The sequence below is a fragment of the Giraffa tippelskirchi genome, chromosome 5, assembly GCF_054371585.1.
Source record: "Giraffa tippelskirchi isolate mGirTip1 chromosome 5, T2T-mGirTip1v1.2.pri, whole genome shotgun sequence".
In the NCBI taxonomy this organism is placed as follows: domain Eukaryota; kingdom Metazoa; phylum Chordata; class Mammalia; order Artiodactyla; family Giraffidae; genus Giraffa; species Giraffa tippelskirchi.
In genome coordinates, this window is record NC_137279.1 from 176,044,447 (window position 1) to 176,072,330 (window position 27,884).

At 49.0% G+C, this 27,884-nt stretch overlaps 1 protein-coding gene across 21 annotated transcripts in view; it reads left to right on the forward strand.

Moving 5' to 3' along the window:
• Positions 1-27,884, forward strand: part of ERI3 (ERI1 exoribonuclease family member 3) — a 130,397-nt gene that overhangs the window by 63,890 nt on the left and 38,623 nt on the right. For all 21 annotated transcript variants that reach the window (XM_081488795.1, XM_081488810.1, XM_081488793.1 and 18 more), the window contains one exon: positions 6,152-6,224. In XM_081488795.1, coding sequence (XP_081344921.1) covers positions 6,152-6,224 — 73 coding nt within the window. The remainder of the gene's footprint in view (positions 1-6,151; positions 6,225-27,884) is intronic.

Consider the following 27,884-nt stretch of genomic DNA (forward strand, 5'->3'; position numbering starts at 1 on the left):
TCTCCTCTGGGTGGGGAAACGGAAACAGGAGAGACAAAGAGCTGAGTCCCCAGCGAAGTGCTGCCTGGGCTCCGGTAGCCTGCCTGAGCTGGATGCCGACGCATGTCGTGCTGACTGTGGGGCTCTGACTAGGACTCCCAGACTGGGACCCAGGGGAAGGGGACCTTTCCTGAGGCTCAGCCTTGGAGACAAGCCTAGGAGATGCGGTGGTTCTGAGGTGCAGGACAGCCAGCGACAAGATCTGTGGGAAGGTTTGCATCAGAATGAGCAAGAGTAGCGCCCCTCATGGAAACAAGCCCCACACCCCTCATAGGTGATCCCTCAACAGGAACTCCCTCTCTGACCGGTCGGCTGGGTGTGCCGCTTCTGCCTTCCCCGGGCTGGCCTTCCGTGCCTCTGTGCTCTGAGATGACTTAAAAGAAGACAGAGCTTTTCTCCCAGCTCTTCGCCTCTGCACCTCCACATGCCCCCTTTTCTGCATATCAGGTGGAACAAAATAGTTTGCCCTTGCAGGTGAGCGGTATGTGCTTTTGGGTACAAGAAATGACAGCCTACATCACTCTGTGATCCGGGTCCCACAGCCTTTCCCAGAGAAGCAGAGAGAGGTCAAATATAGCCCTTAGATTCATCTGACTTCCTCCTCTTAAAGGCTTGAGAGTGACCTGCATGTCCCTAAGACTTGCAGAGAAAGAAACCCAGAAGGAAGAGTGTCCATGATCTCTGCCAGCACTGGTGCGTGCTCTCTGGCTGCTCCTGGCTTTTGGTGTCTGCCAGTCTGTTTGTCAGACCTCCATGGATGCTGCTGGCCCCCTTGACTGAAGCCTAGCAGTTCTGGCAGAGCCCCCCAGCTCTGTGTCACCCAGTCTTCAAAGCTGAGCTCTTGCTAACAATGGCTTCATCCCGCCCATACCCATTAGCGAGGGTGGCGTTCCCTTAATGAGCCAGTCCCCTGCCTTGGCTGGCGCCGAGCTGGTCACACCTGTTTGCCATCAGGGCTGTCTGGGCCTAGCCCGAGCACGGGGCTGCAGGTGGTGGGGCTCCCTTTGCTCTGTGCTGTATGCTTATTGAGGGGGCTCTTTCTTATACCCTTATTCCTCCCATACTCTTCTTTCTAAGTAGGAGAGGGCTTTCTTTGCTTTTTGTTACTTAGCCAGAGTAGTAAGGGAACTTGCGAAGTACCCCATCTTTTCTGACTTCCCCCTGGATGGAGTAGTGGGGAGCCAGTCAGGCCTCAGAGGGGAGGGTTTCATGGTCAGTTCTGATGACCCTAGGGGGCCAGTGTGATAAGAGAAGAGCCCCATGGTAAACACCAAAGGTGGACCCCCCCTCTGGCCCTAGGCCCCATAGTATTTGGAAAGCAATCACATCCCTTGGTTTAGAGCCCACAGGCAGGACTGGGGTGGGGGGGCTTCCTTGAAGAGGGCCCCTTGCATTCATGAGGCTGAAGGAAGTTTTGATTTGGTTGAAAAAAAATTCCCATTCCTTTTTATGGCCTGGACATAATTGGCTCTTTTCTATTGGCCATCAGTGATGTCATTCCGACCCTCATAAAGAAGGGGAAATCACACCTGTGGACTTGGTGCATAAAATTTCATTGGGCAGCAGTAATAAGCATGGCCAGATGATGTTTGGGCAGTTGAGGAGCTAAGTGCCCAGTGATCCCAGCTGCATGGAGGCCTGGGCACCATAAACCTGCCTGCACGTTCATGCCCGTAGGCTAGTCCAGGGCCCTCTGCCAGTGGCTCTTTTCCTGGGATCAGTGTCTGGTAGAAACTCACAGCATTCAGGCCCTTTGTGTCAGGGGCACTTTCACCTTTTTCTTTTCCAAGTTAGTGGCACCAGGTACCCACTAGTACCCACTGACCATAGCCTTATGCTCCTAAGAATTGTGGACCCATCAGTGACCTTGAGCACCAACCACTGTGCTACCTACCCCTCTGAAACCCAGACCTTGCCTTCCTAGGGACTTGTAAAGACTGCATCTACATGATTGATGCCTTGGGTAGTCAGAAGTCTTAGATCCCATTTCTGGTTCTGCCCTTGGCTTCTTGTCTGATCAAGCAAATCCTTTTTCTTCTCTGGGATGACAACTACTCTAACCTACCCTTCCTCATGGGGTTTCTTGTGGTGCTCTCTGAGCTGGGCTAGGGTTCTGTCATAGAAATGTGTAGCTAGCTGTTTTCCCACGAGGCACCTGGGAGTTCAAGTTCTGGCATATGGGTCTGTGTTTCTTGTGAAGACGAGCCTGGGTCCTGCTATACCTGTACTGCTTGTGTCTTGAAGTCACAGAGCTAGGACTTCCCATCAGCTGGAGGACTCAACAACTGGAATGCCTGCGAGTCTACAAATGGCAGGTGTACCTACAAGTGACTGTACAAGCCCCGAGTGAGGGTGATGGTCCCACCGCTCTCTGCTTCAGTCAGCCAAGGGGCCCAGGCAGCACTCCGGGTGCTGCCGAGCCATACTTGAAGCTGAGTCTCCAGCCTGACAATCTTATCTAGTCTGTCCTCCTTCAAGAGAACCAGGCGGGATCCTGTGAGACACTTCCTGCCTGGGCATAGGACACTTTCTGTCTGACAGCCGACAGTTGACATCTGCCCTTGAAATCCTGCTGAAGAGGGAACCCTTCCTCTCCCAGGGCCAGCCACAGCCAAGAGCACTCTTGGCCTGGGTCAACTAAATGAACCAGAGGGTGCTGGGAGAGTGTGATAGGTGGACCCAGACCTTTGCCTTTTCCTGGCCAGTCCCCCGATGTGTTCCTTTGCAGATTCTGCTGCTTCTGGTGGCCCCCTTCACTCACAGGCCTTAATGTGATGTTTTAAAAGTAGCTGACCTGAGCAAGCATTTTCACAAACACCAAGGATAGGGAACATGAAAGAAAAATTGAAGGGAATAAGAAAATTACCCAGACGTTACAGTTCTGTGTCTTAAGCAACCACATCCTAGTTCCTAAAGCTACCTTTTGTCTTTCAGAATCTTGCCTCATTTCCTTATAATCTTGGTCATTGGTTCCCACATGGAGACGTCCTACCTGGATACCCCTTCATCCTCTTGGTCTCAGCCAGACTTTCCCTCCCAGGAAATTGACTGGTTGTAGTTAGTGTCACCATGTCCGCTGGGTGTGGAGGGGAACCTTCCCCTTGGTAAGGTATCTCAGGTCTTCGAAAAGTAAATGCTTACTCTACTAGTAGCCTGAAACATAGGCATTGACTCCCACTATTATCTGTCAAACAGATGAAGAGATGGAGGGAAGGTTGACTGCCCTAACACTTTCTAGGGTACAAACAGTCATTTCAACTGGATTCTTGTTGCCAAACCCCCTAAAGAGGGAGTTTTTGCTTGCGATCTCCACTTTATTTCTTCTCACTCTTCAACACGTCACCTGCTGCCTTCTGTCCCTACCAGCCCACTGATGCCCAATTCATTGGGTTTTTCTCAGCTCTCTCTTAGTTGACTGCTTTGTGGCATTTGACATTAATGACTTGCTTTTTAGGCTCAAAAATCAATTATTCCAGAAAGGGTAAGCTTGCTTTCATCATCCTTTAGGTTGACCACAGGTGATCTGAAGTCTGAAGTATAGTCACTCAGTCGTGTCTGACTCTTTGTGACCCTACAGACTGTAGCCCGCTAGGCTCCTCTGTCCATGGAATTCTCCAGGCAGGAATACTGGAGTGGGTTGCTATTCCCTTCTCTAGGGGATCTTCCTGACCCAGGGATTGAACCCGGGTCTCCTGCATTGCAGGTGGATTCTTTACCATCTGAGCCACCAGGGAGGCCCCAGGTGATGTGACATGGGATCCAAAGAGCATGTGAGACCTTGGCTCTCTGATACTAGGAGTCTTGCGCTCTGGGCATGGAGGTGAGTTGGGTGAGTCCTGCCTCATGGCATGTTATCTCGAAGGAGCTGAGGCTATGTGACCTGGGGAAAGGAACTTGGAGGGAAGCTCCCTAGGCTCGCACATCTTGAGAGGTTCTGCAAGGAAGAGATGGAAGTCTCATTCTCTGTAGTTTCTAAAGACATTTCTCAGACTTGTGGGTGGAAGTTACAAAAGACAGATTAAAGTTTAGCATTAAGGAAGGATGTTCTATTAATTGGAGGAGTCCACAATTCGAGCCGACTGCTGTGTGTAGTAGTGAGTTCCTTGTCTCTGGTGTTGGTCTGGTACAGGTGGCCTCATTTCATTTTAGCTCAGCAAAGCTTGGTGGTCATTGGTCATCGGTGAAAGTCCCTCAGTTGTGTCCAACTCTATGAGACCTTATGGACTATACAGTCCGTGGAATTCTCCAGGCCAGAATACTGGCGTGGGTAGCCTTTCCCTTCTCTGGGGAATCTTCCCAACCCAGGGGTTGAACCCAGATCTCCCACATTGCAGGCAGATTCTTCACCAGCTGAGCCACAAGGGATAGCCCAAAAATACTGGAATGGGTAGCCTATCCTTTCTCCAGCGGATCTTCCTGACCCAGGAATTGAACCAGGGTCTCCTGCATTGCAGGCGGATTCTTTACTGACTGAACTTTGTGAGACATGTGAGACATTAACCTGGGCGCTCTGCTCCTCTCATTCCATAGTCTTCCTGGGTGATGTTGTCTTCTCTCGTGGCTTTAATTTTACTAAAATTACACGAATGATTCAGCAGTTTATATCTCCAGGCCAAATCTCTCTTCAAAACTGGATATTCATCTGCCTTTTAGACATCATCCCACTGCCAAATGTCTCCTAGGGCTCTCAAACTCAATAGGTATTGAGTGCTTAGCAGGCATCAGGTATACCTCTCAAATCACATTCCCAAACTCATGCCTGCATCCGGTGCTAGTAGAGGGGAGGCAGTGGGATGATGCCTGGTCTAGGGAGACACTGTATGAAGAGAATTTAAGAACAGTAATGAAGTTGACTAAATGCTGGTTGGCTTCATCTGCATTGTCACATATGCTCTCTGCACCCCTAAATTTGTCTCAGTAAGTAGCACAAAGCTGATCTAGCCACATGCCTCTGGATTGGGTTCTACCACTTTCTCTCATTCACTCACCAAGACTTGCTTTACATCTCTTTTCTTCCTGTTGCTTGCTCACTGTCTCTACGGTACTGTCTAGTCTCCTGGCTACTACTTGGCTTTTGTAGTGTACTGTTTTTGTTGCCCCCAGAACTATCTTTGTAAATCACAACTCTTCAGCGGCTCTCTATTGCCTGTGGCCAAGCTCCTTTTAGCAAGAAAACTATGATCTTCCCCAGCTGATGTTTCTTGTATCTTCTTCCATCCTTCCATGTACCCCAATGCTTTAACTTAAGGCTTTTAATCTATTTCTTTTACTGTCCATTCTGCTGAACAAACTGTGAGTCCCTCATGTGCAGGAGTTAAGTTTTACTTTTTGAGTCCCGAGTGCCTGACTCTTATTAAACATCAGTGTTTAATAAGAGTGTTTGTTTCAATGGATTTGTGTAGGCAAAAAGGCATCATCAGCTAGAAGGGGAGAGTTTATAAGTTATAATTTAAAGAAAAATCAAGAACAGACTCTCGATTTACATTCTGACATCTTTTTATGTCTCTCTTTGCAATCACAAAAAGCTTATTGTTAGAGACTCAAATGTGAGCCAAAGGCCCTGCCCAGCTGTCTCTAAATCATGTGCTCTTTTCCCTCTCTCCTCCTGTCTCAGTCTCTGCTTCTCTGTGTAACAAAATGACAACAACATCCTGTTGCACTGGAAAGAACACAAGCTTTTGAATGAGACAGACCTGGTTCAGTTCTTGGCACTATCATGTTTTAGTTGTGGGGACTTAGGCAGCCTCTCTGAGTCTTGTTTTCTCATCTGTAAAGCGTACAGATCTACCACCTCCCAGCATCACTGTGAATTAATGTGAAAAGGTAAGAGACTTAGCAATATCGTAGGCCATCAGAAAGCAGTGCATCTGATATTATTTTGAATAAAGTCTCCAGGTTCTTGCATTTGGATCTGAGGGCTGCATCTAGAGCCTGGTGTCCAGGGTGCTGAAGGTGGGGTGCCTTTCTTGGGTGGGGTGGGACCCATGGTTGGTGGGTTGTTAGCCTTTGGGGGTCTCTCTGTCTTATAGACGCTGTTGGATTTCCTGTCTTAAGACTCCGTACCTGTGACATGGGTTGCTCAGCTTGTTCTCCCCTCCCTCTCTTTCTTTAGGCTCCCAGGACAGTGCCAGTACTTGGGCTTGCCAGTAGCAGATTACTTCAAGCAGTGGATTAACCTGAAAAAGGTACTGTATCTGAGCCCCTCTCCATGTGTCCTTGGGTTCTCCTGTGCCTCAGACTCCATCCCTCTTGCTTTCTTTTCTCATTTCTGTTCTTTTCATCTTGTTGTTCTCATTTCTTTTCTTTTCATTCTTTTCTTTCCTCAATACTCCTCCTTCCTCCTCCCTAGCTAATATGGAAGGTTGTGGTTATTTCTGAGAGTGGGGAGCTGCTTAAGGGACCAGGCTGCTGGGTGGAGTTTGACACCACCCTCCTTAGTGTCCCCTAGATGTGCAGAAAAGTTCCCATTAAGGGGAGTTTCCAGTTCTTGCTCAGAGCTCTCCCTCTGGGCTGAGCTGCATTGCCTCTAGGAGGGATGTGGTCCCAACTGAGCCTCTGAGGAAGTGCCAGGAGTGATCATGAGTGTGACCTCTGACCCTCCTGACTGGCCCTGGTATCTCCTTCTGGTGGCGAGGTGGAATTGGTCCATGCTGGCTTTGGTTCTACCTATCCCCAGCCGAGCCTGCTCATGTGAGAAGGGCTGTGGACACTAGTACCCACTCCCTTTTAGCGTGGGGGAGAAGGCTGGCACTCATCTAGCACCAAGCACCTGGGGAGTGGGTGCTGAGGCTGTGGTCCAGGAGGGACCCCATGCAGCTAGGAAAGTGGGCCCTGGTAGAGAATGAATCACCCAGAACGCTGTACTTTTCCTAGTGTGTGCTGGACTTCTTAGGTAAGCAGAAGAAGGGAGGTATAGGAACAGACTTACCAGATCCCTGCTGTCTTAGGATCCTAGCTGCGGGAGGCCCAGGCCACTCGGGAGACTTGACTGCCATGAATCCTTCTTGTTGGAAGGGTAACAGACCAGGGGCAGCCCCAGGAGCCTGTGCCGTTTGGCCAGCTCAGTGACTCCCAGGAAGCTCAGAGGAGGGAGAACACAGCAGGAGTCAGAGTAGTGATTCCCCAGGGGTGAGGGGAGAGGAGTGCTCAGAGGAGGAGAGATGTTAGAGGGTCAAGCCCTCTGGTATTGTAAGGATTAGAGTCTTGAACTGGGCATTCTCAGAAGGCAGGATCTGTATCTGGGGAGAGGGGACTTGTGCGTAGGGGGAGCAGCATGCTTTGGTGTGTAGGGATGCTGGAGGCAAGCTAGTGTTTGGAGGAGCAGTGGAAGACAACCACCCTGGGCTTTGTTCCGTAGGTCTCAGGGCAGCTCCTCTCTGGGGCAGTGTGTATGAACTCCTTTGCTGTCCCCTGGTGTGCAGGTCCTTTGCCCTCTGGCTTGTCTGTGTGACCCCTCCCCACCTCTCCTGCTGATCTCCTTGCAGCTGAACAACAGCTTCCTACTGCCTCCCAGCTGGGGCTGAGGAGGCCAGGCTCTATCCTGCCTTTGGGCCTTGGCCTGAGGCCTTCTGTCCGTCTGAAGCACCCCCGGTCATCTTCATCAGGCATATTCCCTCTCCTTGATGATTGGGCTCAGGTCTCACCTCAGCTGAGAAGCTCAGAAGTCGATCTCTTGCCTTAAGGCTTTGACACTCTGGATATCCATGATCTTCGAGTCCCTGTGTTTCCTTGCAGACGTGTCCCTCCACAGCGCAGAGACTGAGCCTGGTTCCTCTCTGTGTCCCCGCTGGCCAGATCAAGGCTAGGTGCAGAGTGTATGCCCAGTGAGCAATTGCTAGCTGGCTGACTGATCCTTGAGAGCTGGCTCCAGAGAGGGCCTCTCACGCAGGCCTTGGCAGGGCTACGCGTGCGGGTGTGGCCAGGCCCGTGTGCCTGGAAGACGGCATGCCAGCTGTCAGAGTGCATCTGAGGCTGCTTGCTGGTCTCTGCAAATGCAATGTGAAGGGCCGGCCAGGCGAGGCAGGCGCTGACCATGAACAATTGCTCTGTGAAGTTCACTAGACTTTTTGGTGTATGGATAGCTCCCTGCCTCTAGGTTCCTTGGCAGAGAGGCAGGAAACCAGCCGACCCGTGTGATAACATTGCCACTCGGGACTACCTTGGTGCTGCTGGCGGTGGAGGAAGCTGTGCTGAGCCTATTCAGCTTGGCTCTCTGCCAGATTGTGCGGAGTCATAGAGGGGGGAATGGGTACCAGGGGAAATGGAGAACTCTGTGATCGCCTCCTGAGAGGTAAACCGCATAGGTCTAAGAAAAACCAGGGGTGTCACCCCTTCCTTTCTGCTCTCCAGCAACACTGTGTTCTAGCTGTGCTTGAGGGCCCAGCAGGAAAGCTGATCCAACTCTAGTCCTCATCAGCCATTCAAGACAGGGAGGCTGCAGGACCCTAGAGGTCCAGGCACGTGGCGATCTTTCTGACCTTTATACTGCGTGACTTAGTGCAGGTTGCACAGGGATTCCTGCACCCTTAAAAAGAGCAATGAGAAAAGCTAAGCCAGAGAGGCCATTGCCAAAGTTGTGGGAATACCACATAAAAGCCTCACTCCTACCCTCTTTCCCCACAGGGGACCCAGGCCCTGGCTGGCTGTGGGCTTCTCTCCCATCCTTGACCTTACTTTGTCCTGCCTCCTTCCCTTCCTTTCCTCTCCTCAGTGCCCAGGAGGGCTCTGCTCCATGAAAAGAATGGGGAGGCTCCGGGTCTGCTTGGCCACCTAGACCTGCTGAGTGAGCGAGCAGCTGGGACTGAGGTCTCCATCCACACTTGACTAAGGCCTCCAATCTGAGCAGAGGCAGAATGTGGTCTTTCAGCTGCCCTCTCCTGTCCAGAGGTGGCGTGGGTGGTCTCAGGGAAAGGCAACTCTTCCAGGGCCAAGTCTCCACTTCTCCCGCCTCCACTTAACTTTCCCTGTAGCAGAGAGGAGTGAACTAGTGTTTGCTGACATTTGGAATGTCATTGAATGATCTATGCTCTTATTGAACTGTCAGCTTAGAGAGGACTTGGGGCCCTGCTTCCAGCAGCCTCCAGGAGGTCAGAGCTGTCACTGAGGGGCCAGAATAGCATACACACATGTGCGTGCACATAGATATACACATGTACTCATGTGAATGAATACACTCAAGTACCCAAAACTGTATGCATATATCCATACTTGAATACATGGGAATACACCTATTCACGTGCAGAAACATGAAAATATATACAAGTACAAATGTGTTTATATATACATATTCATAAACTGTAAAGGCATATGCACATATATAAACATACACATCTGCATAAATAAGCAAAATATTCTTGAGTGCCTTCTGTGTTCCAAATACTGTGCTGGGCCCTAGGGATATAACAGAAAATATGTATGTTAAATAAACAATTTCAATTGTGTTATAATACGAAAAAGTTCAAAGTCATAGGATCATATAACAAGGGATATGATAGGATATCATAGGATAATATCACCTGACTTAGTGGGACGAGGGGGAGGAAGGGGGCCTAAGCTGAGACCTGGGGGATGAGCAGAAATCGACTGAGCAGAGGAGACCACATTTGGCAAGGCTTTGGGTGAAGAGAAGCCTGGCAGCTTCATGGAGTTAGAATGTAAGTTCCGTAAGGGTGGAGAATGTTTGTCTCTTGTGTTCCCTCTTCCGTCCTCGTCACTCTGGATAGTCCCTGGCACACAGTAGATGTGTAATCATTACTTGCAGGACAAATGGCTGTGCACAGTGAATGTGGGGAAGAGAGAAGGCTGACCTGAAATGAAACTGGAGGGGAGGCAGCACCTTGTAGACCAGGCTTAAGGTTTTGATCTTTGTCCTTAGGGTGAGGGGACATGATTGAAGATAGGAGAGGCATCATCTGATTTGCCCTTTGAAAAAAAACCCTCAAGTTGCAGTGTAGAGAGAGCTAGCAGAAACGGGACAAGTAATAGAGCTGTGGTTGGCGTGTTGGGATGGGCAGATCATTGTGTGGGCAGCATGGCTGAACTCGTAGCATCCCCAGCCCCTGTTCATTGGATGCCAGGAGAGTGCCCTTCTCCAATTCACTGTGACAACTGAAAATGCTTCCCCCCCGCAACAAACATACATTTCCAGTGGCCTGGACGAAGCTGGCGTGGGGAGGTACCGTACCTACTTGAGAACCATGGAATTAGACCGTTACTGTAGTTCAGGTGAAAGATGATAATTACTGGGATTGAAGTGATAGCAGTGGAAATGTAGAGAAATGGACTGAGTCTGGAGTATTAAATGGTACAGCCAGTTGTCCTGTGGTGGAACATACGGCTCCCTGCAAATCACCATGCTGTGGAAAGCTGTGCAGTAAAAATGGGATTAGGGGCACAGTCCTTACAAACTTCATCAGTGATACATGAGAAGAGATGGGAATCTAATAAAAAAAAACTAATAAAATAAAAACTATGGGTAATATGACTTTACATGTATTTTATGGTTAAGAAATACACAAATACTACGATAAATATGGCATTTTTACCTTGAAGAAAACTTGAAGTTTGCGTGGAAATGAGCATGAGAAGGGTTGCAGCTTGTGAGTTACAGTGAAGTGGCAGCAGAAGAGTTCTCTGAAACCAGAGATTGTAACCAGATGGATGTGGCTTGTAGCACAAGTGGTGGTCCAGGTAGCTGGTATGTGTTTGGGATGTGTGCATTTTGTATGTTCTTGCACAGCTCTGTTCAGCTGGGTGTAGTTTCCTGTGTTTACCTTATATTGTTTATGGACAGAGTCTCACATAAATGCACACTGTGTGTTATGCTGAATCGTCCCCTGATACTCCAGTTGCACTGGAACAAGCTTGCTCTTTCAAAATGAATGTTACAGCAGAACTGACGGTAAAACAGATGGGAAATGGTGACCGACTGACTGTGAGGGTTGAGGATAAAGGAGGAGACTATCATGACTCCAGGGTTTATGATTTGAGCAACTGGGAGAACTGGAATGAATTTACCGAGATAATGGAAGAAGTGTAGAGATTGGAAGAGAAGGTGAATTCAGTGTGGGGCATGTTGAGTTAGATGCCATTGAGGCATTCTGGTGAAACTTTTGAGAAGGTAATTGAATATGTAGTCCTGGGGCTCAGGGATAAGGTCTGGATAAGAGATGCAGATTTGGAGGCATTATTGGTGTGTGATAATTGTAACCATGGAATGGAGTGATTAAGATGAGAAGGAAAGAGAGCCTAGTGCAGAACACTGGGAAATGTCAATGTTTGATACATAGAGGAGCGAGAGTCAGAACTAGAGGTGGATGGGGAGTGGTCACTAGTAGTAATAATATTTCTTAATTAATGGTTGTGTTTTGTGTGCTAGACCTGGCAGTGTCCAGTATAGTTGCCACTAGCCACCTGTAGCAATCGAATACTTGAAATGTAGCTAATATGATTGGTGAACAAATTTTAAATTTTATTTAATTTTAATTAAACATAAGTTGAAAACTTTCAAGAAGAACTTTTAAGTATGTTTAGAACTGGATTGGTAAATCTGTATTTTCAACTGTTAATTGTTTAAAATCTAAATACAGTTGAAGTATTTCTGATGAAGATTTAGCATCTCAATTGAGATGTGTTGTAAGTGTAAATTACACACTTGGTATGAGAAAATACAAAATACTTCTTTAATAATTTTTTATGCTGAGTCCATATTGAAATGATAATCTTTGGATATACCAAGTTAAATAAAATATATTCTTAAAATTAATTTCTTTTTTTTTTTTATTTTTTTACTTGAGCTGGGCACTCAATTCCTAGCTTGCTTATATAGCTCACGTATGTCTGTGTTGGACAGTGCTGTGCTGAGTGCAATGTGCTCACGTACCTACATTATCTAATTCTCACAACTCTGTACGGTAGTTATTGTCATTTTTTGCATTTTAAGGTTGAGAAAACTGAGGCACAGAGTGATGACGAAACCTGCTCAGTGTCTCAGTTTGGTACATGAACAAGTTAGAACTTAAATTTAGTTTTGCCTGCATCTGTGCTGAAGAGAATAAACAGAGTGAAAAAGAGACAGTGAAAGGATTGTAGAAGAGGAGGTAGGTCAGGAGAGGGTGATATCACAGAAACCAAAGAAAAACAGTATCTTCTGGAAAAAAAAGGATTGGTCAGTTCCGAGGGGGCCACATGATGTAAAGACTGAAATACAAGTGCAAGACCTGGGCTCAAGGACCTTGGCGACCCCGGTGAAACCTCTTGATGGCATGATAGGGATGGGGCCAAATTGGAGCAAATTGGGGAGTAAATGAGATAAGAGAAATTTGAACTTTTTCAGAAATGTGGCTTTGAAGGAGGGAGGGAGGGTAAGAGCTGTGGTGGGGCAGCTGTGGAATCGAGGCTAGTTTTGTGTTTTAAGATGGAAGGTGTATGTTCTCGTTTGTGTATTAGAGAAGAAAGGTTGAAATACAGGAGTGAGGGAGGTCTCTAAGAAGGTGACAGGAGAAGGGATGGAAAACCCAGTCTCTTGACACTGACTGTCTTCAGGGGGATGGCCGCTCTTTCACTGTGATGGGGGGAGGAGAAGTGCAGACAGGTGCAAGTAGGCTTGTGGATTTGGTGATGACAAGAGACAGTTTCCCTCTAATGGCTTTTGCTTTTCTCTGTGAAATAGATCAGTCATTTGCTAATAACGAATAGGGAAGGGCTGGGAAGGTTGGCAGAAAGTGGGAAAGGATTGCTTAGTTTTAGTAAAGAATAGCAGTGTGAGCTTACTTGAGAAAGTACAGTAGGATTTCTAGGCAGTGTTGAGGGTCCAGTTGATGTTGGTGACACTAATTCACAGCGGAACCTCTCTGTTGAGCTGTGTGGCTTTTCTTGAGCAGAGCTCGGCTGCCTGGCTGTGGGCATGCAGAAAGCAGACATTTAGATTCATCCACAGGAGAGAGATTCCCAAGGGGTGTGATGAAAGCAACAGTTGAAGATATTGTCAAGTCAGTGGTTGCCAGGATGAACTGTGTTGAAGGAAGAGAAGACAGTAGGGGACCTGACAGATATGGAAAAAGTAGATAGGTCCCAAGAAGATGAGGGACAGGTAAACCAGTGTAGTGGAGCATGCCAGATGGAAGAATAAGAGACTGTGTGGTTGGAAAGCAGCATGTCTGAATCAGTGATTTCAGAAATGGGGTGATTCTAGGTGTTTGCAGGCTCCAAGTTGTGCCTAAAGGGGTGGGTGGCTAAGATTAGGTGGAGGAGAATGTTATTGTAAATAAGAGATCAAGAAATGGGTAGGTCCTAAAGGATATGAATATGTGTATATATATGCAGGACACATAGGTATAAATGTGTGTATAAGTGCATGCCTGCACAATAAGCACTTCGTGTACAGTCAGACCATGCCATGCAAGTGTATGCATATACATTCACAAATGGTCTGGAATTCCCTTTAGTGCCTGGGCCTGTTTGGATGGGCTTTTGGGGAAGCCGGCAGTCAGCCTTAGGAGGATTCTGAGTCAGTCCTGGCAGACAGGGCTCAGACAGTCCTACTGAGAAGTTGTAGGGTTGGAGGTCACCTAGAATTTGACAGACTCAGATGAAGCAGGTTGTGGAGATTGCTGCTCCACTTTCCCTCTGCCATCTGTGCTGAACACCCTGCCGCAATTGCTGGGTGCCCTGAAGGGGATGGGGTTGGGACCAGCTATGGAAGAGGGAGAGGAGACCTTCTTGGGTCCCTGCACGAAGCATTTCTGTCTCCCCCCTCCCCTGGGAGTGGACAGCAGGAGAAACTGCTGAAGGGAGGGTTGGTGTCTACGATTGAGTACGACTTTTCCTGACCTTGGAGCATTCAGAGTCCCAATCAGCGCAGTAATAAATTAAGGGCTTATGGAGGAATAAATTCTCGGCCTTAATGAAGTTCTTCGCTGGGGGCCATAGGCAGGTCAGCAGGTCGGGATGGTGCAGATTGGAGGCTCCAATGAGCGGCCTGAGCTAGCCGAGAAGCCGTCAGGACTGAAAGGGTCTGGAACTCTGCTGGTCAGGTCACTTTTTTGGTGCTGTGGGGAGAGAGCTGTTCCAGTGATAGGCAGTCTGACAGAGGCTGGGATTCTCTCTACAGTGGTGGCTGCCTGGTGCCTGCTGCAGAGCCCCTTACTGGGGTGATTTGGGAAAAACAGTAACAAAACAAAATCAGAAACCGAGAGGCGTGAAGATGTAGGGGCCCTGCCTGGTGTTTGTTTTGTTTTATTTTGGAGGGAGGAGGGCTCATACCGAGATGGGGTGCTTCTGGACCACTCAGTGGTCAAGACCAGACAGGGGCTGTGGCCCTGGTCTTCGGCATTATCCGAAGTACAGAGTGCTGTCTGTGGGGCGTTGACAGCATCACACAGGCCGCTGTCTTAAGGGGGACTAGCTCTGGGGCCAGGTAGATGAGGGCCTCTAGCAGCGAGAACAGGACTCAAAGCACCAGGTAGAAGTATGGGAGAGGCAGGGGCACAGGCAGGGACAAGGAGAGGCTGAGTGGGAGAGCAGCCTAAAGCATTGGCCGTGGGGTTCGAAGCTGAAGCCCTGGGAGGGGTCAGCTTGGAGGCTGGAGGCTTTGGATTGAAGAGCTGAAACTGGAGCCTGGGCCTCAAGACTCCACACGTCCTGAGCTTTCTCCTTTCATCCCATCCCCTGTGACATCGCCCCTTGGGAATGAGCTCTTGGGACGAAGCCCAGAGGTGGCAGAGGAACCAGTGCTGTGTTTGGAGTTGGGGCAGCTGGAGCTGGAGAGGCTGTCTTCTTTCTTCGCATCTCCCTGCCCCCATGGCATAGTGCCCTGCCTGGGCTTTTCCTTTAAATATGTCTTAACAGCTGTCTGAACTCTGAAATTTCTTTCACTCCTTCCTTCGCCTTGTTAACATGTGTTGCCTTTGGGGTAATCAGGGAAAAAATATTATGTCCTTTTACAATTACCGGGTTTTGGAATATTAAAATGTCTCGCTGCATCGGCACTGTTATTTTGATTGGTATTCTAACCTTTGACTAGCCCATAAAGCGCGCCGCTCCTGAAGCCAATATTGCAGGACTGAAATTTAATTCCGGAATGATTCCAGATAATAGGGAGACAGATAATATATGCATGAAGGATATTATGTTTGGACTAACTGCAGCAGGGCCAAGGCTGGGGAGCTGAATAATAGCCCAGAGTGAGTTATAATCTGTGGGACAGAAATGCCTTACTGTCAGGGCCAGGAGAGGAACTCTTAAATCAAAGACCCGGGAAAGGGTGCGATTGCAGTGTGCATGTTTTGACAGGAAGAGCACCAGAGCCAAGAGGGTAGGTATGGAAGGCCCATCCCTCCTCTTGAGCATGGTACCCAAGGCCTGGAAGATGCAGCTCATGGCAGCATCCCCGCCTTCATAGCTCCTGTCCTTTAACATTCCAGCCGTATCAGACTTCTTGCTGCTCTTCCGATAGGCAGGATACTTTCACTTCCCTTTGCTCATTCTGTTCCCTTTGCTTACATTCCTTTTCCTTTTTAGAGTGTTGGAAAAACTCCTGTTCATCCTGCAAAACCCTCTTCTGTGAAACCTTCTCTGATGCTACCCCAATTCTGGTTCAGTTCAGTTCAATCACTCAGTTGTGTCCAACTCTTTGCAACCCCATGGACTGCAGCACGCCAGGCTTCCCTGTCCATCACCAACTCCCGGAGCTTGCTCAAACTCATGTCCATTGAGTTGGTGATGCCATCCAACCATCTCATCCTCTGTCATCCCCATCTCTTCCTGCCTTCAGTCTTTCTCAGGATCAGGGTCTTTTCCAATGAGTCAGTTCTTCACATCAGGTGGCCAAAGTATTGGAGTTTCAGCTTCAACATCAGTCCTTCCAGTGAATATTCAGGACTGATTTCCTTTAGGATTGACTGGTTGGGTCTCCTTGCAGTCCAAGGGACTCTCAAGAGTCTTCTCCAACACCACAGTTCAAAGCATCAATTCTTCGGTGCTCAGCTTTCTTTATAATCCAATTCTCACATCCATACATGACTACAGGAAAAACCATAGCTTTGACTAGATGGACCTTTGTTAGCAAAGTAACTTCTCTGCTTTTTAATGGGCTATCTAGGTTGGTTATAGCTTTTCTTCCAAGGAGCAAGCATCTTTTAATTTCATGGCTGCAGTCACCATCTGCAGTGATTTTGGAGCCCCCCAAAATAAAGTCTGTCACTGTTTCCATTGTTTCCCCATCTATTTGCCATGAGGTGATGGGACCAGATACCATGATCTTAGTGTTCTGAACGTTGAATTTTAAGCCGACTTTTTCACTCTCATCTTTCATTTTCACCGATTCTGGTAGACATAGTTAATCACCTCCTCTGTATGGCTTCAGTACTTTGTAATGAGTATATCACATAATCTTGTAATCATCTGCTTACATGTTTGTCTTTCTTACTAGACTATGAACTCCTCGAGGCCTACTTACCACCCATCTCTGTACATCCAGTGCTCAGCACTGGGCCTGGCACACACTAGGTATCAACAAGCACTCATTGAACCCACACTGAATATAACACCAGACTAATGAGCTCCAGAGTCCAGATGCCCATTCCTGTGCCAGATTTCCCAGACAAACAGAGAAGTTAAGTAATTTGCCTAAGGGCACCTAGCCAGGAAGAGGGAAAGCTAGGATTAGAACCTGCATAGGTGTTGGTCTTTTCCCCACCATGTCTCCTCGGCAGATGGGCAGGGAAGGAGTTGGAGGCCAGGATAGGAAAGGCAGAAGCTCACTTCCCTGACTCCGTCCTTCCTTCCTTCCCTCACTAGCTCAGAACTTGGGTCCTCTTTGCTGGAGACTACACTACTTCTTAATACTCATGGGACTCAAGACCTGGAAAGGATTGTGCCTCCTGTTTATGTTAATGACCTTTAGACAGTTCTTCCAGACAAAAGGCACTTCTGTATTGTGAGTTTGTGACTGAGGATCAGGAGAGTACCTGAGAAAAGTACTAAGTGTGGTTTTGGAGAGCTCTTAGGGAGGTAGGCAGACAGCACATGGTGCTCTTAATAATGTTAGAAAACTTCACAGACATTGCTTTTGGCTTTGAACATTTGGTGGAACTAATATTTTGGGTGTATAGTTTAAAATTACATAATGAAAAAAGCTACAGTGAATTTGGTTGGCTTTTAAAGGAGCTTGTGTTTTCTTAATTACAAAGCGAGCTGTATCGTCCTAGACAAATGGTATGGCCGTAGGTGACACTTAGCCCTCACTTAGTGTTCAGGTGATACTTGATGTGTACACTGGGCCCTGTGGATGTGGCTCAGACCAGAGACCACTGGTGCAAGAGAAAGAGCTTCAGAGCCAGGTGAGTGAGTCTGGCTCAAACCAGCTGATACCACCACCAACCAGCTGTGTGATCTGGGGCAAGTTCCTTAACCTCTCTGACTATGAGAGATACCAATATCCGACACACAGACTCTGGAGTCCAGTAGGCGTGGTTTAGAATCTTGATCCTGCACTTACTAGCTGTGAGGTTTTAGGGAAGTCACTTCATTTCTTTCAGCCTCAGTATCATCCTCTGCAAAACAGGAAGAACAATACCCACTCCGAGAGTTGTCCTGGGCATGAAGTGATAGCACGTGCCTCTGCTCCTCCCTTGCCTCACACAGAGCACCAGAGACAAGGCGACTAGACTGCAAGGGGAAAAGAGACAGGAGTTCAAGGTAGACATGTAAGCTTTTGTGGGCAGGAGCTAGGAAAAGGGGGTTCCTCCAGCAAAATTCAAGTGAGCCCAGGGAGGAGGAGCTGAATGCCATCCTCGGACTGACTTACCCTCAGCTGACACTGAGGAACAGAGTCTGTCATCTCATGTCCTGGATTCCAGCCGCCACCAGCATGCCTGGCTGTTCATGGGTACAGAGTCACATTCACCTTCGGGCAGTTCCTGGCTCTGCCACCTCGCCGTGCTGTGACCTTGGACAAGCTGTTTACCTTCTCAGTCCTTGCTTTCCTCACTTGTAGAGTTAATTAATAATAACAAACAGGTGCTGCTCTAAATGCTTTTTATAAGTTAACTCAGTCCTCAAACAGCTCTGAGATAAGTGCTATTATTAGCCAGTTTCCAGATGAGGAGACTGAGGTACAGCAGTTAAGTACCTTCCACAAGATTCAACAGCCAGTGAGTGATGGAGTTATGCACCTGAATCTAGGCAGTAGACTCTGGGGACCACGCTCAAAACTGATTTTCCCTGTTGCCTCCAGTGCAAACCAGTGTTTCCCCTGGGGTGTGGGAGAGGCAGTCAGCCAGGCTTCACTGAGGAGACTCGAGGTGAGCCTTGGAAGACACAGAGTTTTCAGGAGTCAAAATGGGAGCCGTGTGAGCAGAGGCCTGGAGGGAAGGAGCTTTCTGCACTTGGGAACTACAAACAGTAATTTTCAAGTTTTCTAAGCTACGATGTGGGCCAGCCGTGTGTGTGCTTTTAGTGGAGAGGAAAGCAGAGAAAGCGAGAGCAAGCGAGCGCTGGAGCGAGCGCTGGGAGGAACCATTTCCCGTGGTCTAGGGTGGAGCCAGCCTCAGCTGCCTTCTAACAGTGAGGCAGTTGCTCCAGGAAGCTGCCATGTTCATGTGCAGGTGAGGGAAAAGAGCCTGTGGGCCTGGATGGCAGGGAAGGAAAGAGGCCACTAGGCCTTGTCGCATTATTGGCCGGGAACAGTCTGAGACTGCTTGGCCAGAAGACCCCAGAACCCTTACGGTAACACATAGGAAATTACAGAGTGAAGAATCAATTAGGTGCTGTTCGTCAAAGTTCTAGAAGAGTGCTGGTACTTGGCGTGGGGTTGGGCAGCCCGGCACAGCCTCAACCAGGGAGCCAGCCTGCTTTGCTCCGCATCCCTGGTGAGTGTGGCCACAAGGGGGAAGGGAGAGGAGTTAGCTCGGGGCAGCTGGGATCCATCCTTCCTCTGTGAGGTTTCCCTGTAGCTGCTACAAATCGACCTCCAGCTGGGGGTGGCCTGCAGTGCCCTCCGTGGTAGGTCTTCACCCCGAGGCCCGCCCCGGCTCTGTGTGCCTCTCGCTGGCTGCTGCTCAGAGTCAGTGTCCTGTCGGATGACACAGCGTTTTGGTCCCAGTCCCACCTTGAGCCTCCTTTGTCTTTCTTTTGTGTCTTTGAGGAAGTGAATTCCGAGCCCACTCTGGAGTAGGGGAGAGTGGGGAGCTGTCGTGGGTGTGTTTGGAGACTGGATTTGAACCTTGGCATCCAGACTGCAGAGCCTGTACTCTCACCCTGGGGCCAGGGGCTAGTCCATGCCTCTTGGTTATGGTGTGTGCAGGACCGTAAGCCGCTTGAGGGAAGGGACCAGGTCTGCTGCTTCTCTGAATCCACATGGTGGGGTGAGCAGAGAGGATGTCCGGAGATTTCTAGAGGCGTAGATACTGTGGAAGAGGTGGACTCATCAGAGTTCAATGTAAAGCCTGAGAAGCCAAGGGAACCCTTAGTTACTCTGCCTTCTCACAGGTTCATTCTTTTTTTCTTTGCTTCCATCCTTCTTGTATTGTTGTTGCTACTTTGGACCCTGGAAACTGGGAGGACTTACAAAAAAAAGGGAGAAAACGGCACAGAGACTTCCTTGAATGCAGGAGGCACAGCCCTGTCTCCCAACTCCTGTTTTACTTTGCAGTCCACTCTGGAAAGGCAGGTGTGATCACGTCTGTCAGTATCAGTAATAGAGTCCCAGCTGGAGCCAGGCTCTGTGCTCCATGCGCTTCGCACATTTAGTCCTCACAACTACTCCCCAAGACAGGGCCATTGTCCCTGTTTTTTGGGTGCTGAAGTAGAGACTCAGAGACATTAAGAAGTTCGCTCAAAGTCACATGACCAGGATGTAAATCCAGGTTCTCTCCTTCCATGGCTTTCTTCTTGTGAACAGTCCTAAAGCAGATACTAACTGAAGGCAGTTCCTCTGGTCTGGCCTGGGCTGGAGGCCTGGGCTGGAGGCCTGGGCAAACACACACGGGCCATTCCTAATTGTATGGCCAATGAGGCAGTGGTTGGGGAAGGACGGGGTTTGGCCTCATGCTCTAGATCTCTTGGGAATGACACCTATTTAATGGGAATCTGTTTGTGTGTCAGAGAGTGAGCCCATGTGTACTTGCACGTCTTCTATATGTGTTTTAAAGATGTGGATCTTGTATTTCTCCTTGTGGGGAGGCTCGTGTGTGTATACTCAACTGTGTGTATGTGCCCTCATGTGGGAATACAGGAGAGGGTGTGGTTATGGGCCCTGTGGCCTGACTCCACCTGGAGGTGTGCAGATGCGGGCCTTGTCTCTAGAGGACAGCATGGTGCAATACAAAGAACCCTGGGCTGGATTCGAAGCTGGAAGGTAAAGATGTGGGCTCTAGCGTTGGGTCTCGTGCCCCTTCTGAGGCCTCATTGTTTTCATCTAACAAATAAGGAAGCTGAGCGAGGTGATCTTTCCTGTGGTCTCTTCTCCCTTTGCCATCCTGAGATCATTTATGGTACCTGAGGTTTCCTCTTTTTGCTCCCAGCAAAAAATGTGACAGATGCAAGGAAGGCAAGTGAAGTCCCTCTTTGACTCTTACTTACTTTGAGCTCTAGCCTTGGGGATACTGCTATATCCTATTGGGAAAAGCTGAGGGTCCAGGAAAGGCAAGGCATTGCCTGGCATCAGGTCAGGAGAGCTGCGGACTCAGATGTTGGGAAGGAGTTTGGATGGCTGGTCGTCCCAGAGTTTGGGGTGACCTGGACTGGAGCTTAATGCCATTGAGGCTTTGGGCTGCTTCTCCATAAGGATATGGGGTAAGGAGAAGCTTGTCACCCTGCTTCTACAGGAGGTGGCGGGAGGGGGCCTCTCAGTACTCTAAAGGCAGGGTGCAGCCCAGGCCCTTCCTCTGGCCTGTGATCTTTGGCAGACAGGGAGTGATGGCCAGATAGACACCAGGAAAAGTAGCTGGGTTGGGTTCATGTTCATATGAGACTGAGCTGGGTTAACCCAAGGTCCTTGTGTGAGCTCACCTGGCCTGCTATCAGCTCTGTTGAGGGAAGAGTGGTATAGGGTTGGGTGCTTTGGTTTTCCCTGGCCTACTCAGGGCTGATCTAGGTGGCTCCTAGAGTCTGTCTCAGTCTTCAAGTGGGATTGGAGCAGGGTTTTGCCTCTTCTGTTTCATTAAGTAGCCATTCAGTCCCTGAAAGTTTGAATTTGATTGGCTGGATCACTGGAGGAAGAATGAGCATTGGTGGACTCAGTGCAGCTGTCTCAGCCCTGGTGAGGGCTTCTGTCTCTGTGGGTTGTGTTTCGATCAGCCTGGACCTAAGCCTCAGGTAGCAAGTGACCGGCGCTCTGCCTGGGCCAGCACATCTCAGTTAACATCTCACTTAAGACCATTCTTCAATGTAGCCCTGTGCCTCAGGGCATGTAGACTCAGAGATGAATCAGATCTGGTCTCCACCTGTACAGAGCTCCGGATCTAGGAGGGAAGATGGATGGGTCAAGGCAGATGGGGGGAAATACAGTGGAGGTAGTAAATGAAGTAATAGGAATATGTGTATAGTGTGTGTGTGTGTGGTGGGGAAGGCAATGGCACCCCACTCCAGTACTCTTGCCTGGAAAATCCCATGGATGGAGGAGCCTGGCAGGCTGCAGTCCATGGGGTCACTGAGTCGGACACGACTGAGCGACTCCACTTTGACTTTTCACTTTCATGCCCTGGAGAAGGAAATGGCAACCCACTCCAGTACTCTTGCCTGACGGGGGAGCCTGGTGGGCTGCCATCTATGGGGTCGCACAGAGTCGGACACGACTGACGCGACTTAGCAGCAGCAGCAGCAGTGTGTGTGTGTATTTTTAAAAACTTATTTGAATCCAGCTCTGTACTGAGTTGGTGTTTACAGGAGAAAGAGCCCCTGTAATCACGCCTGTGCGCTCAGGTATCCCCTTGCCTATGCAGCTCAGGAAGCTTGGGGCTCCCTGCAAGTGTGAGCCCCTGCTGCAGCCAGGCCTGGGACCTCTTCGAAGGCCTTACAGCAGGGCCCTCTCTAGACCCTTGGCTATCCGACTTGGAAGAGAGGAGCGGCCTTCCTGGAGAGATGAGATCCAAGCGAGCCGCTCAGGAAGTGCTTGTGTGTGGGTGTGGGCAGGTGTGTCTGTGAGCATGCACAGGCGTGAGACCAAGTATGCATACGGCAACAGCCAGTGGTCTGTCCTCTGCACCACCATCAGGTCTGCTAGTGCTAGGCCTGGGCTTGGCACCTACGTGGCTGCAAGCAGGAGGGCGGGCTGCAGGCAGATCCCAGGGCAGCCCTGCAGCCTCCCCAGTGGTGTGTTTGCTGTGCCTAATTACCCGGCAGTTGTTTAACTATGCAAGCTGCATGCCTGCCTTTATTGCGCTGTGATTGCCGAGCTGCCTATGGGGAGTGTCATAAAAAGATATAAAATGCCCATTATCTGTCTGACGCCCTCCTCCTGGACTGTGGGTGTTTGTGTTTTATTTTATTTTTATGGCTCGAGGGAAGCTCTGCAGGAAGGAGAGGGAGGGAAAGAAAGGGAGGGGAGGGGAGAGGCCTGAGGGCTGGGAGATGGAGGAACCCCCTTCCTACTGTGGTCAGCCATGAACTGAAGGGCCCTCCTGACCAGAGGGGAGGTATGGAAATGGCAGCTGTCCAGGGGCAGGACAGGGTGCTCAGGAGAGAAGGCCCAGATCCTTCCCTCCTCCTCCCTCCACATGCAAGTCCTGAGCTTCTGTTTCTGCCCTACCTGTGCTTGGCTCCCTGCAAGGAGACTTGCTGCTGTGGGTGCAGGGCGGTCTGCAGAGGGTTCCGAGAATGCACTGTGGGAACAGTCTCATTCCTGCTCAGTTCTTTACTAACTTGAGCAACTTGGATTGCCTCCTGAGCACTATGGCTGACTTTGGGACAAATACCATGGGCATCACCCTCTGCTCCTTCCACCCTTATAGCTTCAGCTTCTCTTTTCTCGCCAGCCACAGTGAGGTATTCAGGCCATGCCTCTCCAAGAATCACTGGGTCTCAGGGAAACCTCCTGGACCAGGAGAAGGAAGGGAATTAACGTTGACTTGAGCACCTGCCCTGTGCCAAACAGAACCTGTGTAAGGCAGTAAGGCAGAAGAGATCAGATATCAGACAGGTGCCCTACGCTTGAAAAGCTCACTCTGTGTAACCAGAGTGCCAGCTTCACAGTAGGTGTTCAATAAACGTTTGGCAAATGGGATTGAATTCAACATAGCCATCCATTCATTCATTTTCATTCAATAGATGGCTGTTGAGCACCTACTAGGTCAGGCACTCTGCCAAGCACTGGGGATAAAATAGTGAGCAAAATAGCAAATTCCCAGCACATGCTGGTTATTTGAAGAAGAATTAAAGGATTTTAAATCCTGGATATCTGACTCCAAAAACATGTCCTTGCAACTTGGACGTGTTATTTCTCCTACCTGAACCATCAGACCCCAAGCTATCCTGTACTGATCACCTAACTTCTCTGCTTGAGAAAGCTTGGTGTCTCCTGAATAAAGTGCAAGCTCCTTGGCCTGTCCTTTGAGACCCTGAATGTACCTCTGCAGCAATACCAAGAATGTCTGTGTGACCATCCACTTTTAGGCCTTATTCATATTGGCTGCATCTGCACGGGATGTCCCTTCCTTCATTCCTGCCTTGTGAGCTCCTGCTGACCCTTCATGACCTAACTCTTTTATATCCTCTGTGAAGACTTTCCCCCTCTCCCATCGGTAACTCAGTCTCTTCAGACACCTGTTTCAAGTGCCTGAGACACACACAGGCACTGTGCTGGAGCTTTCCCTGGCTCTGTTCATTGTTGGTGAGCCTGTACTTCTTCTATTCTACTGTACATGTTAAAAAAAAAAAAGCTTTATTGAGATATAATTCACATACCATACAATTTGCCCATTTTAAAGTGTTTTAATTCAGGGACTTCCCTAGTGGTTCAGTGGTTATGATTCCACACTTCCACTGTAGGGGATATGGGTTCGATCCCTGGTCAGGGAAATAAGATGCCATGTAGTGTGGCCAATAAATAAATAAATAGTTTCAATTCTGTGTTTCCTGGTATCTTCACAGGGTTTTGCAACCATCGTCATCATCTAAACTTAGAATATTTTGTCACCCCTAAAACACTAGCAGTCACATCCCATTTCCCCTCAAGCACCCCAGCCCTAAGCAACCACTGATCTGTTTTCATCTCTATCAGTTCAGTTCAGTCGCTCAGTCATGTCCGACTCTTTGTGACCCCATGAATCGCAGCACACCAGGCCTCCCTGTCCATCACCAACTCCCGGAGTCTATCCAAACTCATGTCCATCGAGTATGATGCCATCCAGCCATCTCATCCTCTGTTGTCCCCTTCTCCTCCTGCCCCCAATCCTTCCCAGCATCAGGGTCTTTTCCACTGAGTCAACTCTTTGCATGAGGTGGCCAAAGTATTGGAGTTTCAGCTTCAACATCAGTCCTTCTAATGAACACCCAGGACTGATCTCCTTTAGGATGGACTGGTTGGATCTCCCTGCAGTCCAAGGGACTCTCAAGAGTCTTCTCCAACACCACGGTTCAAAAGCATCAATTCTTCGGTGCTCAGCTTTCTTCATAGTCCAACTCTCACATCCATACGTGACCACTGGAAACACCATAGTCTTGACTAGATGGACCTTTGTTGGCAAAGTAATGTCTCTGCTTTTTAATATACTGTCTAGGTTGGTCATAACTTTCCTTCCAAGGAGTAAGCGTCTTTTGATTTCATGGCTACAATCATCATCTGCAGTGATTTTGGAGCCCCCCAAAATAGTCTTTCACTGTTTCCACTGTTTCCCCATCTATTTGCCATGAAGTGATGGGACCAGATGCCATGATCTTAGTTTTCTGAATGTTGAGCTTTAAGCCAACTTTTTCACTCTCCTCTTTCACTTTCATCAAGAGGCTTTTTAGTTCCTCTTCACTTTCTGCCATAAGGGTGGTGACATCTGCATATCTGAGGTTATTGATATTTCTCCCGGCAATCTTGATTCCAGCTTGTGCTTCTTCCAGCCCAGCATTTCTCATGATGTACTCTGCATATAAGTTAAATAAACAGGGTGACAATATACAGCCTTGACGTACTCCTTTTCCTATTTGGAACCAGTCTGTTGTTCCATGTCCAGTTCTAACTGTTGCTTCCTGACCTTCATACAGGTTTCTCAAGGGGCAGGTCAGGTGGTCTGATATTCCCATCTCTTTCAGAATTTTCCACAGTTTATTATGATCCACACAGTCAAAGGCTTTGGCATAGTCAATAAAGCAGAAATAGATGTTTTTCTGGAACTCGGTTGCTTTTTCGATGATCCGTCGGATGTTGGCAATTTGATCTCTGGTTCCTCTGCCTTTTCTAAAACCAGCTTGAACATCTGGAAGTTCACAGTTCACGTATTGCTGAAGCCTGGCTTGGAGAATTTTGAGCACTATACTAGAGTGTGAGATGAGTGCAATTGTGCGGTATTGCCTTTCTTTGGGCTTGGAATGAAAACTGACCTTTTCCAGGCCTGTGGCCACTGCTGAGTTTTCCAAATTTGCTGGCGTATTGAGTGCAGCACTTTCACAGCCTCATCTTTTAGGATTTGAAATAGCTCAACTGGAATTCCATCACCTCCACTAGCTTTGTTCGTAGTGATGCTTTCTAAGGCCCACTTGACTTCACATTCCAGGATGTCTGGCTCTAGGTGAGTGATCACACCATCGTGATTATCTGGGTCATGAAGACTTTTTTTGTATAGTTCTGTGTATTCTGGCCACCTCTTCTTAATATCTTCTGCTTCTGTTAGGTCCATACCATTTCTGTCCTTTATTGAGCCCATCTTTGCATGAAATGTTCCCTTGGTATCTCTAATTTTCTTCAAGGGATCTCTAGTCTTTCCCATTCTGTTGCTTTCCTCTATTTCTTTGCATTTATCACCAAGGAAGGCTTTCTTATCTCTCCTTGCTATTCTTTGGAACTCTGCATTCAAACGGGAATATCTTTCCTTTTCTCCTTTAGCTGAGAAATTGAGTTGCCCCCATGATGGCAGGTGTAGCATCTGGCTAACTTTGACCCTGAGGCAGAGACCAACTCCACCCTCCCCTCGCCTCCCCTCTTCTCCTGAGGGGTCCTGCCCTGCTTTATATGGAGGGCTGACTCTGTGGAAGTACCCCGGAGAGAGTATGGGGCTGGGTGGCCTCCTGGCTCCAGGCCAGGCTGGCTTTGTAACTGTTCCAGATGCCCAGACCTCTGAGCAGGAGGAGAGGCTACCCCTGCCATTCCAGTCAGGAGCCCCTGTCAACCGAGTCTGTGGAAGAAAAGGAGTTTCTGGAACCAAGAGCCTCTGACAGATTAGTAAAACCAATATTTCTCTTTTCTTTGCGCTTACTCACCCTGATAGTTTGCGCCCATAATTAGAATTGGGCTTTATTAGGCTAATTAGGAGGTAGAAATGATGGCAGGAGGGCATGTGGAGATGTATCAGTGTGGTGGGCAGTAAATCTAGGGTTTTAATAGGTTTGTTCCGTAATCGGGTGGTCTGGAAGGCTGGCAGGGCAGCAGGGCGGCAGGGCCCCCCTCCCTCCCTCCTGTCCTCCACTCCCATCACTCCTTGAAGTGGCCTTCACACTTTGCCGTGCTTGTCCTCGAAACTGGCGGTGGTGCTGGGATGTGGGGGCGAGGGAGGGAGGGGGGAGACCCCACCCGGAGCTTCATTGCCTATGCACGCGCCGTCCAGCCTGGCGGCATGATTACCTTGCTGAGAAATCCGTCCAGGCGCAGGGCTGCTGATAGCAATCATTGATTAAGAGGGTAATTGTCCTGAAAATTCAGATTGATCAGAAGGCAGAAATGATAACTTGTGTAACTGTGTTTAAAACCACGTCCTGTCAATAGAAGAGACTGAGATGTATCACGCCAAGAGGGGGGCAGAACGGATGGGTGTGTGCAGGCGGTCGGGCGCTGCCATCCTTCTCTCAGGGCTGAGCAGGATGTTTCTTGTCAGTAACCTGGACTATTGGAGATTCAATCACTTTTATCTCCCCCTCTCTCTCAATCCAAATGCCTTTTCATATTAGGAAATTAGAATCGGCCCTGCTCATGCAAGATTTATTAGCTCTGCTGAGCAGTCGCACTGAAGAGTAAATGATTTTGCTTTGCTGGAGCTTTTTACACATTAGGACCCAACTTCTTCCCTGCTCTGTGCCACCGGCCGCCTCGGAGAGTGGGCTCTAGAACCAGGTACTCAGGGAATGAGCTTTTCAAATCTGGTTTGGGGGGAGAATATCCCTCGGGTCTGGCCTCTTGACCTGCTGGAGACCCTGTTGTGTCTGGCTGACTTTCTTCTGTCTGACCACTGGCAGGTCCTTTACTGGGGTGAAAGTTGACTCTCTGCTGCAGGGGATTCACCCCTGAGTTGGATGGCTGTGGGGAGGCCCTGGTTTTTGTGTTGGGAAAAGACAGAGGTTAGAGGGGCCACCGTGACTTGTCTTCCCAGGGCCAGAACTGTCCCCACTGTTGGGGGGGACAGCTCTCTTGAGCCCCTGGGGGAGCTAGTTAGAGCAAGTTTAGGGGTGTCTGGGCCTGCTGGCTGCCTGTGTCTTGAAGGCTGCAGGCTTCACTGGCTGAGGCTCTCTGATCTGCTAGCAGTCTGGGCTCTTAGGGAAGGGAGGGCCTAAGCTCCATGCTTCTGGAACTCTGCTCTGACCTTGGTCTTGGAGGCCACATGGGCCTGTGTGCCAGCTGAACCTAGCTTGCCCTGGAGCCCAGGGTACTGGTGGGCTAGGTGGGTTATAGGGAGGACCATTCTCCTTCACTGAGACAATCATTCTCTCTC